Here is an 11070-nt window from a genome sequence, read left to right as displayed (position 1 = left end):
CTGGGTAAATCTCCTCTGCACCTTTTCCAGTGCTTCCACATCCTTCCTGTAATGGGGCGACCAGAACTGCAAGCAATATTCCAAGCGAGGCCGCACTAGCGTTTTGTACAGTTGCAGCACGAATGTCGATTGCAAAATTGCACACAGTACTCAAGCTCTTTGCTAACCAATGTTTTACGCAGTTACAGCATCACCTTCCCCACTCCTAAACTCTACATCTCGGCTAACAAATGCAAAGACAACACAGCTTTCGTGGTAATTGGCTCACACTTGATTTGCATCAACACCAAAATTATGGGCATGACTCTCAGTTAGGTCATCTAATAACCTAATAACATTTTAATCATTCCTGCCGAAGCTACTCTATGACAAATACATTGGTTGTAAGATGATTCTGGCACTGCACTACCAGAGAGTGAAACTGGATATTCTCAGTCAACATAAAGGGCTGTGGAATGTGAGAGGTGTTGGAAGGTATAGTTTTGTCTCTCTCAGCTACCCACTTGAGTTTGTAAAGAATACATTGGCTCGGTTTCAAAAGGATTTATTGTTGAACAAATAGCTAAATATAAAATAAACTGAAGCAATTTTATTTTTTAATTAAAACAGAACAGGAGAAACAGCTTAGGAGTCCAAATCTTCCTCGCGGCTTTGTACAGAGCATGATCAAGATGTCTGTCTTGTTCCAGCGGCCAAAATAGCACGATGGCCAACCTGCACAAAGCACTGTGCACATGCTTATGCTGTATTACTAGGTATGAGACTGGAGTAACATCCTCCAGAGAAAGCGCGAGAGCGAAAGAGAGAGAGAGAAGACAAAATCTCCCTGACAGAGAGAGAGACACACAGAGAGATACATAGAGGGGAACACGCAGGGACAGGCACAGAGAGAGAGGGGGTGACAGGCACAGAGAGAGAGAGAGACACGCGGGGACAGACACAGAGAGAGAGGGGTGACAGGCACAGAGAGAGAGAGAAACACGCGGGGACAGACACAGAGAGAGGGGGGGTGACAGGCACAGAGAGAGAGAGACAGACACAGAGAGAGAGAGAGACACGCGGGGACAGGCACAGAGAGAGAGGGGGTGACAGGCACAGAGAGAGAGAGACAGACACAGAGAGAGAGAGAGAGAGAGAGAGACACGCGGGGACAGGCACAGAGAGAGAGGGGGTGACAGGCACAGAGAGAGACACACACGCGGGGACAGACACAGAGAGAGAGGGGGTGACAGGCACAGAGAGAGAGAGACAGACACAGAGAGAGAGAGACACGCGGGGACAGGCACAGAGAGAGAGGGGGTGACAGGCACAGAGAGAGAGACACACGCGGGGACAGACACAGAGAGAGAGGGGGTGACAGGCACAGAGAGGGAGAGACAGACACAGAGAGAGAGAGAGACACGCGGGGACAGACACAGAGAGGGGGTGACAGGCAGAGAGAGAGAGAGAGACACGCAGGGACAGACACAGAGAGAGAGGGGGTGACAGGCACAGAGAGAGAGGGAGACAGACACAGAGAGAGAGAGACACGCGGGGACAGACACAGAGAGAGAGGGGGTGACAGGCAGAGAGAGAGAGAGACAGGCACAGAGAGAGAGAGAGAGACACGCGGGGACAGACACAGAGAGAGAGGGGGTGACAGGCAGAGAGAGAGAGAGACAGGCACAGAGAGAGAGAGAGAGAGACACGCGGGGACAGACACAGAGAGAGAGGGGGTGACAGGCAGAGAGAGAGAGATAGACACGCAGGGACAGACACAGAGAGAGAGGAGGTGACAGACACAGAGAGAGAGAGAGACACGCGGGGACAGACAGAGAGAGAGAGGGGATGACAGGCACAGAGAGAGAGACAGGCACAGAGAGAGGGAGAGAGGACCAAGACAGACATCAGTTGGTGTATAGACATCTCCCTGAGAGCTGGAATGGGGGCTGGCCACCACTAGTCAATTATACAGATATCTCCCTGAGAAAGGGAGCAGTCAGCGTGCAGATATGGGGGGGGTGGGCAGAGGGGGAGCGGGGGAGAGGGCGACGGGATGAGGGGAGGGAGCAAGCAAGTGACGGGGTGAGGGGACGGAGTCAGCAAGGGAGAGAGCAAGAGCAAGGGGAGAGAGAGCGCGTGCATGCATGGAGGGAGGGAGGGAGGGAAGAGAGAGAGAAAACGAGACAGCGCGCAAGGGAGGAATGAAAGGCAACAGGAAGCGTATTTGCCAGTCAATGCAAATTCAGTATAAATGTTTTGTTAAGGTTTGTCTTGTCAGAGTGACAACAGGGCGCGCCTCCACAGGAGCACATTGACAAGGGCAAGGGAGATAGGATAGGGTAAGGGGGCATGGTAAGGGAGGGGTTTAAGAGTGGTCCTGGCCCCGTCCTTCCTACTTGAGGTCCATGAAGCGGATGTCCATGATGAGCAGGATGCTCTTGGGGAGGGGCCGGGGGGCTGGAGAGAGCACGGTGAAGAGCTGCCGCTCCACGTCCACGCTGGTGACCACGATGAAACCTGCCACGCTGGTCTCGATCAGGTTGTCCTCCGGCGAGTCGGCTGTACTGACGCTCAGCAGGTGGTGCACCAGGTCACGGCCAGGCTGCACCGGCACCAGCTTAAGCTGGTTGTCTTCCTGCGACATCCCCAGGGGCAGGCAGGAGTCGGGGATGGTGGGGGCACCCACCTTGAAGATGCGCACGTCGGAGAAGCGCACGTCAAAGGCGTGAGGGTAGAAGCTGCCACGGAAGCCGTAGAAATACTCTCGGATCTTCTCATCGCGGCTCTCCCTCCGGAAGTCCTTGGAGCGCTCCACTGCCCCTCCTGACTTGGGCAGCAGGGCAGTCTTCACAAAGTGTGGCAGGTCACGCTTCAGCTCATTGTACAGGCGCTCCTGGTCCAGGACGATGGCAGCGTCCACTTCGAAGGCCGAGGCCGCGTGCACCAGGGCCTGGTAGCCCGAGCCTTTGACCCAGCCACATGTGTTTATGACACAGCCGCTGGTAGCTGCTCGGCGGTTCACCTCACACCGCTGGTTAAACACTTCAGCCAGGCGTGACGTGATCTGAAGGAGAGGTGGGAGACACCGGGGTTAGACTCCTTCGGCAAATTATCCGGATGGGCTTCCCACAGCGTGTGAAACAGAAAGACCACGATGCTATCCTCAACATGCTGCTCCCAGCACCCCCCAAACCCTAGCAGCATCCCAGGCACCAGTCCACAACAAGGCCCCAACTGCAAATCAAACCCCAGACGTCAGCCTCATTTAGCCAAGCGCAGATTTCAGATTGTGGGACTGCTACAGCACAACAAGGGGTCTTTCGGTCATCACAAATGCACTAATCTCCAATAAATGTTATGATCCCAACAATCATTCACTTACCTTTATCCCACAGCTTCTTGTATACTGTTTCTCGTTACATATTCAATGCCCCTTTTTAAACGCCTCAATTTAACCTGCCTCCACCACATTTAGTAATACTTGTAAATTACTTTATGTTGGTGCTGAATGCTTTTCTGAGTGGCATGTGTTCCTTCTTAGCTACTCCATCTTGCCCAGTCATGACTGAAAACTTCATGAGGTCCTCTCTTAGCCACCTTCTCTCCTTGGAGAACAGTCCCAACCTCTACAAACTACCCTCATAACCAAAGCCTCTCATCCCCGAAGCCAGTAAATCACACATTCACATTGTTCCTGTGATCGAGTGCCCAGAACTGCACACAATACTCCAGCTGAGGTCTAACAAGGGTCTTACACAAGTTCATCAGAAGCTCTTGTGCTCTAAGCCCCTGTTAAAAATGCCTGTATCAGTCTGTGCTTCACTAAGAGCCCTATCCAAATGGTCAAGCACCCACACGCACCCAGGTCTCTCTGCACCTGTTTACACACACACACAATTACCCCACTTATTTTACACCACTTCTTCAGATAGCAAGCAGCAACTAACACATTACCCACTTGTCCAAATATTTCATGCACCCTTGTATTCCTCTCAAAAACTGAGCTCCCACACCTACACAGAGTTATCTTCAACTTACGCAAACAGCAATGACAAAATGCCACGTAAGGAACTCAGTACCAGCTCTGTAACCTCCCTCCTTCTTATGTTCTCTGTCCCTATATGTTTTCTTATAGTGTATTTGCATAAATTTCCCCATTATTGTCACTCTAAATCGTTGGTGTAGTTTTATAACTTTTAAAGATTCATTCATGGAATGTGGGCGTCACTGGCTGGGTTAGCACTTATTGCACCTGTCCCTAGTTGCCCCCATCTGAGAAGGTGGGGGTGAGCTGCCTTCTAAAACCACTGCAGTCCATGTGCCGTGGGTTGATCCACAATGCCCTGAGGGAGGCGATTCTGACCCAGCGACACTGAAGGAGCGGCCAATATGTTTCTAAGTCAGGAATGAGGAGTGGCTTCGAGGGGAACTTGCCAGGGGGTTGAATTCCTGATCGGTTTTATCTGTGACTGTCTTACGCTGGTGGCCAGTGGTCTGGTCTGGTCTGGCCCCACAAATGGAAACATGGCCGCTTGATGTACCCTATCGAGCCCTTTCCTCATCCGTCAGCCCTTAGCCTTCTCTTTTCAGAGACAAGAGTGACAGCCTGTTAAAGTCTTCCTGATAAGCCTGTCCTTGTCTCTCCAATGTATTGTCAGCCTCTTAAATCATTATTGCAAGCTATTATCCGCTGCGTGAAAATTAGGTCTGGGTTGGGAACAGCATGACCCAGTGCGGTCCAATCTGAAAGTTCTACATAGAGCATTATGCCTGTTGAAGTAAAGCCAAGGACCTTAGTTTGCTGTTCGGTACGGCCCGATTAACCAGCATCATGACTTGCAATGATCTGCAAAACTGTCAGTCAGTCTGGCCTGCAGCCAGCTTGGGAGCATGACGGTTTATTGCAGCAATTATCGCTTGGCGTGCGACTGCAGGGAAACAGGCTGCAAAACAGAAAGGTGCTGTCTTGTGCACAATTCTCTCTCCAGCCTTGGCACATTCTGAAGCCTTTCAGCCCTGCACGCACAGCGCTTGTAAACAGGAGGCAGGCAAGAAAATACAGCCAGCAATCAGTACACAGCAAGCACCCACAAGCAGTCAGAGGGAGCACAGTTTTCACTGGGTGGTCATGGACCGGTAACGGGGCGGGTTGGCGGGGCGGGGGGGGGCGGCGGAGGTGTTCGGGTGCCATTCTCAACTACTGCCTTGTAACTGTCCCGTGGGGTATTTCACATTTGCAAGATATGTCAGGGATGCGTGCGCCTTGGTTTGATGTCAGATTCCGAAACATTCAACTGCTGTGGAATTTGCTCAGAAACCCAGTAAAAATGCTGACATCTCAGCTCCAGGGCCTGGAGGTAACTCTCTGCGGCATCATAAGCAGGGGGTCACCGCCGAGGGTGTGCCACGCTGTCGGGGGGGTGGGGGGAGTGAGTGGGTCAGCGCCGAGGCGGTGCCGCGCTGTCGGGGGGTGGGTGGTGGCTCAGCGCGAGGGTGCGCTGCATTGTTGGGGGTGTCAGCGCCAAGCGGGCGCTGCACTCGGGAGGAACATTGAAACAGGAGCAGGCCGCTCAATCCCTTGAGCTCGCTCCGACATTTTGGGGTGGCGTGGCACAGGGGGTTAGCGCTGCTGCCTCACAGCACCAGGGACCCAGGTTCAATTCCAACCTCGGGCAACCATCTATGTGGAGTTTCCACATTCTCCCCGCGTCTGCATGGGTTTCCTCCCACAGTCCAAAGATGTGCAGGTTAGGGTGGATTGGTCATGCTAAGCTGCCCATCGTGTTCAGGGAGGTAGAGGGCATATTTTAGGTGGGTCACAGGGGGATGGGTCTGGGTGGGATGCTCTGAGGTTCGGTGTGGACTTGTTGGGCTGAAGGCCTGTTTCCACATTGTAGGGATTCTATGGATTCTATGAAAAGAACAGGAGAGAGGCTGAGGAAATGTTATTTATCCACGGGGTGGTGAGTATCTGGATTACACTGTCTAGAAGGGTGGTAAAGGCAAGAAGTATTTATGAAATATTTCGATGAACACTTGAAATCCCACAGTATGCAAGGCTACAGGCGACATGCTGGACTAGAATAGGAGACTCTCAATGACCAGCATTGACAGGAAGGGCTCGAGTCCTTTCTTCAGTGCTGAAAGACCTCTGTAACTGATGGAGAATAGGTCCAGGGAACAGGGGCTTCAGCTGCGACTGTAGGTTGAAGAAACTAGGGCTGTTCTGAAAGGAGATGGAGGGGAGATTTGAACAAAGGGCTGAAGATTATGGTTAAAGCATCACTTCTGGCACAAGGATAAAGGGACAGGGATTTCAGACTTCAGGATTAGAGAGCGAAAGCGAGAGAGAGAGAGAGCGCGAGAGAGAGAGAGAGCGCGAGAGAGAGAGAGAGCGCGAGAGAGAGAGAGAGCGAGAGAGAGAGAGAGAGCGAGAGAGAGAGAGAGCGAGAGAGAGAGAGCGAGAGAGAGAGAGCGCGCGAGAGAGAGAACGCGATAGAGAGAGCGCGCGAGAGGGGGAGCGCGCGCGAGAGGGGGAGCGCGCGCGAGAGGGGGAGCGCGCGCGAGAGGGGGAGCGCGCGCGAGAGGGGGAGCGCGCGCGAGAGGGGGAGCGCGCGCGAGAGGGGGAGCGCGCGCGAGAGGGGGAGCGCGCGCGAGAGGGGGGAGCGCGCGCGAGAGGGGGAGCGCGCGCGAGAGGGGGAGCGCGCGCGAGAGGGGGAGCGCGCGCGAGAGGGGGAGCGCGCGCGAGAGGGAGAGCGCGCGCGAGAGGGAGAGCGCGCGCGAGAGGGAGAGCGCGCGCGAGAGGGAGAGCGCGAGAGGGGGAGCGCGCGAGAGGGAGAGCGCGCGAGAGGGAGAGCGCGCGAGAGGGAGAGCGCGCGAGAGAGAGATATGCAGAGGTGGGGGAAGGGCACACTCTGGGAGGATGTCTTTTTGTTTTAAAAAAAAGCATCAAGTGTGAACGCAATGAAACCCGTGCGGAGATGAATGATTTGGAGAGCAGACAAACTTGGATTCCAGGATGGCAGGGTGGGGGGTAGAAGGCAAAAATAAGATTGCGCTGTGGAACTGAATGGGCTGACTGGCCTCCTCCTGTGCACTGATGATCACAAGACCACAAAACGTAGCAGCTGGAGTAGGCCATTCAACCCCTCATGTCTGCTCTACCACTCAACGAGATTGTGGTGGATCTGATAATCCTCAGGTCCACCTCCCCCGCCCCTAGGTTCCCAGCCTGATTAAAAGTCAGCGTTGAATATATTTAAGGTCCCAGACTTGATGGTGCTCTGCAGGAAAGAATTCCATAGAATCACTCCCCTCTGAGAGGGGGATTACCTCTTCATCTCTGCCTTAAAAGTGCAGGCCCTTGTTCTGAGATTTTGCTCTTCGGTCCAGCCGTCTCTCATGAGGGGAAGCTTCTGAATCTATCCTCCCAAAAAAAATCTAGCAATAAAGTTACCTCTCATTCTTCTGAACTTTTAATCTCCTCAACTTCTCATAATACAGTCCCTCCACACACAGTAGAGCCTAGTGGAAACCCCCCCAAAAGCGCGCTGGACTGCCTCCAATGCTGGCGTATGTTTGCTTAGTTAAGGGAGACCAAAACTATTCACAACATCCGAGCCTTGCTCAGAAGGTGGAGTGGGACTGGGGACTTGTCAAGGGAGTAAGGGATGGGGGAGGTGGGAATCCAGCCCTGCCCCCACTTTTTTGTAAACTTGGAAGCTGGAGAAGGAAAATCAGGACGAAGGCTGGGGGTGTGGAGAGGAGGGGGAATATCATTGATTCGGGAGGCAAGCTGGAAGCTGGCATAAGGGAGGGAGGTGGAGAGGGCTACTTCCCGCACAGGCCCCACCTCCTCGATCTCCCTGACACAAGTCCCCACCATCCATAAAACCCTGCCCAACAACCAATACAGCTGGGCCGGTGATACCTTTCTACTGCTTTGGAGGAAGTCTCAGACAGGGAGAGCAGACTCCACAACTGGATCCAGAGGCCTTTCAGGAGTAAAATGAGGGAAAAACCCGCACACAAAGGTAAGCAGGATTTTAGAAACTCTCTTCAGTAAACAGTAATCAATGCAAGATGAATGTTGGGATTTTAAATCCCAGGCTGAGACAGGTTTGTTACTTTTAAGTATTCGGAGACATGTTGTAAAGGCAGGTCTAAAGAATTAGATCACAGATCAGTCGTGATTTTACTGAAGCAGACTCAACAGGCTGAACGGCCTCCTCCTGCTCCTGTGGGAGGGGCTGGGGAAGGGGGCTGAGTGGCCTCCTCCTGCTCCTGTAGGAGGGGCTGGGGAAGGGGGTTGAATGGCCTCCTCCTGCTCCTGTGGGAGAGGCTGGGGAAGGGGGGCTGAATGGCCACCTCCTGCTCCTGTGGGAGGGGCTGGGGAGGGGGGGCTGAATGGCCTCCTCCTGCTCCTGTGGAGGGGCTGGGGAGGGAGGGGCTGAATGGCCACCTCCTGCTCCTGTAGGAGGGGCTGGGGAAGGGGGCTGAGCATAGTCCATTACCTATTGAAATGTAACCTATAACCTCTTCCAGTCAATCGACAAGAGGGTGTAACCAGGTGGAATTAATTGAGCGCCAATAAACCCTGGTTAAATGTCAACTTTCCCATCAATATCTTTACGGCAGAGTGGAGGATGGTATGACCTTGTACTTCAGCAGTGAAACAACAGCTACGACTCTGGCATGCACCGACAGTCCAAGCCCATCACAAACAAAAGTCCAGAACCTCTGCATTTTCCAAGCTCCCCAACCCCCTACACCCAACACCAGAGCTGTCTCACACCAACCCCGACATCTCTCTCACACTCAAACGGGGGCACGGTCCTACCCACAGCCACAAGACTCACATCACAACAACGGGCCCGCAGCCCTACCCACTGACCCTCACCAAACTCTCGCCCATCAAAATCACGCGCTTGCGGGATCTTCCTGTGCATTAATTGTCTCCTCTCCCTGCGCCGCAACAGGGCAATCTGCTGGCTGCAGAGCCTCGACGGAAGATCACAGCAGTTGCTATCCAAATGCAGAGGTCTCCTTTAGTAATGGAAAGGGTTTCTGCGCAGTGAGGCTGGGGGGGTGCAGTTCATCAGCGTGCGCTGGCCTCAGTTGCTGAGCTCCTTCCATGTGTCACCCCGGCCCCGCTGGAACTTGCCTCAGCTGTGCAGCTCACAGCCAGGAGAATCTTCCAAGGCCTTGGGCCCTGACACTTACATAAGCACGGCCCCATACCTAATCTACTGCTTGTGCCAAGCCAACTCCATCACTCAACTGGCAGGGAATTAATGTCAGACAACGTGATTAGCCAGAGATTGGGAGCTGGGAAGGGACAGTCACACAGTGAGAGAGACATTAACAAATAGAGAGCGCGAGCGAGGGCGGGAGAACGTTTGTGGCGTGGGGGGGGGGAAAGAGAGAGAGAGAGACAGCGACAGCAAGCACAGGGAGGGGGCACGAAGGAGAGGTGGGGGGAGCGACAGATGGAGCGGAATGACGACGGGAGGGGAGCGGGAGGGGTTGACGACGGGAGGGGGGGCGACGACGGGAGGGGGGGCGACGACGGGAGGGGAGGGGGGGCGACGACGGGAGGGGGAGGGGGGGCGACGACGGGAGGGGAGGGGGGGCGACGACGGGAGGGGAGGGGGGGCGACGACGGAGGGGAGGGGGGGGCGACGACGGGAGGGGGAGGGGGGGCGACGACGGGAGGGGAGGGGGGGCGACGACGGGAGGGGAGGGGGGGGCGACGACGGGAGGGGAGGGGGGGGCGACGACGGGAGGGGAGGGGGGGCGACGACGGGGGAGGGGGGCGACGACGGGAGGGGAGGGGGGGGCGACGACGGGGGAGGGGGGGGCGACGACGGGGGAGGGGGGGGCGACGACGGGAGGGGGGGGCGACGACGGGAGGGGGGGGCGACGGGAGGGGCGACGGGAGGGGCGACGACGGAGCGCGACGACGGGAGGCGCGACGACGGGAGGCGGCGACGACGGGAGGGGCGACGACGAGGGCGACGCGAGGGCGACGACGGGAGGGGCGACGACGGGAGGGGCAACGACGGGGGGGCAACGACAGGGGGGAGGGGGCAACGACGGGGGGGAGGGGGGCAACGACGGGGGGGAGGGGGCAACGACGGAGGGGAGGGGAGGGGGGGCAACGACGGGAGGGGAGGCAACGACGGAGGGGAGGAGGGGGGCAACGATGGGAGGAGAGGAGGGGGCAATGACGGGAGGGGAGGGGAGGCAACGAAACGACGGGAGGGGAGGGGAGGGGGGCAACGACGGGAGGGGGGGCAACGACGGGGGGGGAGGGGGGCGAACGAGAGAGACAGAAAGCAAAAATGAGAACAGGGCAGGCAGGGAAATAGATGGAGGGAAAGTACAACAGCTCATGCAAGAAAATGCAAAACAGAATGAGATAAAGTGTGTGAGAATCAAATGCGAGACAGCGAGGAAGAATAAGTAAAAACAGTGCTACAAATGAGAGAGCGCACAATAGAGTGAGATTGACAAACAAGATCAAGATCGAGAATGATGACAAGAGAGTGCAGGAGTGGGATTTGGATCGACAGCAATAATGAGAGTGCAGGAGTGGGATTGAGAGGCAGGAGTGGATTTGGATCGACAGCAATAATGAGAGTGCAGGAATGGGATCGAGAGCAGGGAGTGGGATTTGGATCGACAGCAATAATGAGAGTGCAGGAATGGGATCGAGAGCAGGAGTGGGATTTGGATCGACAGCAATAATGAGAGTGCAGGAATGGGATCGAGAGCAGGAGTGGGATTTGGATCGACAGCAATAATGAGAGTGCAGGAATGGGATCGAGAGCAGGAGTGGGATTTGGATCGACAGCAATATGAGAGTGCAGAATGGGATCGAGAGCAGGAGTGGGATTTGGATCGACAGCAATAATGAGAGTGCAGGAATGGGATCGAGAGCAGGAGTGGGATTTGGATTGACAGCAATAATAAGAGTGCAGGAGTGGGATCGAGAGCAGGAGTGGGATATTGGATTGACAGCAATAATAAGAGTTGCAAGGGAGTGGGATCGAGAGAGAACGTGTTTGGTAATAAGAGAGAGAGTTT

The 11070-nt window shown here is 55.1% G+C and overlaps 1 protein-coding gene across 1 annotated transcript; it reads right to left on the bottom strand.

The window, feature by feature from the left end:
• Positions 1-528: 528 nt before the first annotated feature.
• Positions 529-4508, bottom strand: clp1 (cleavage factor polyribonucleotide kinase subunit 1). Its single transcript, XM_059642903.1, has 2 exons — positions 4461-4508; positions 529-3046 (listed from the first exon to the last, which is right to left on the bottom strand). The coding sequence occupies exons 1-2, from the start codon at positions 4506-4508 to the stop codon at positions 2375-2377; spliced, it is 720 nt and encodes a 239-aa protein (XP_059498886.1). The 3' UTR covers positions 529-2374.
• Positions 4509-11070: the final 6562 nt, after the last annotated feature.

This window comes from Stegostoma tigrinum, chromosome 46, assembly GCF_030684315.1.
Source record: "Stegostoma tigrinum isolate sSteTig4 chromosome 46, sSteTig4.hap1, whole genome shotgun sequence".
NCBI classification, from domain to species: Eukaryota; Metazoa; Chordata; class Chondrichthyes; order Orectolobiformes; family Stegostomatidae; genus Stegostoma; species Stegostoma tigrinum.
The sequence above is the reverse complement of the archived record's forward strand: the minus strand, read 5'-3'. Positions and strand labels throughout refer to the sequence as shown.

Coding starts and splice junctions, on each gene's coding strand:
- clp1 (XM_059642903.1), bottom strand. CDS start 4,508: ATGTTTCCATTTGTGGGGCCAGACCAGACCAGACCACTGGCCACCAGC. Junction 3,047..4,460: donor CCAGACCACTGGCCACCAGC/GTAAGACAGTCA, acceptor CCTCTCCTTCAG/ATCACGTCACGCCTGGCTGA.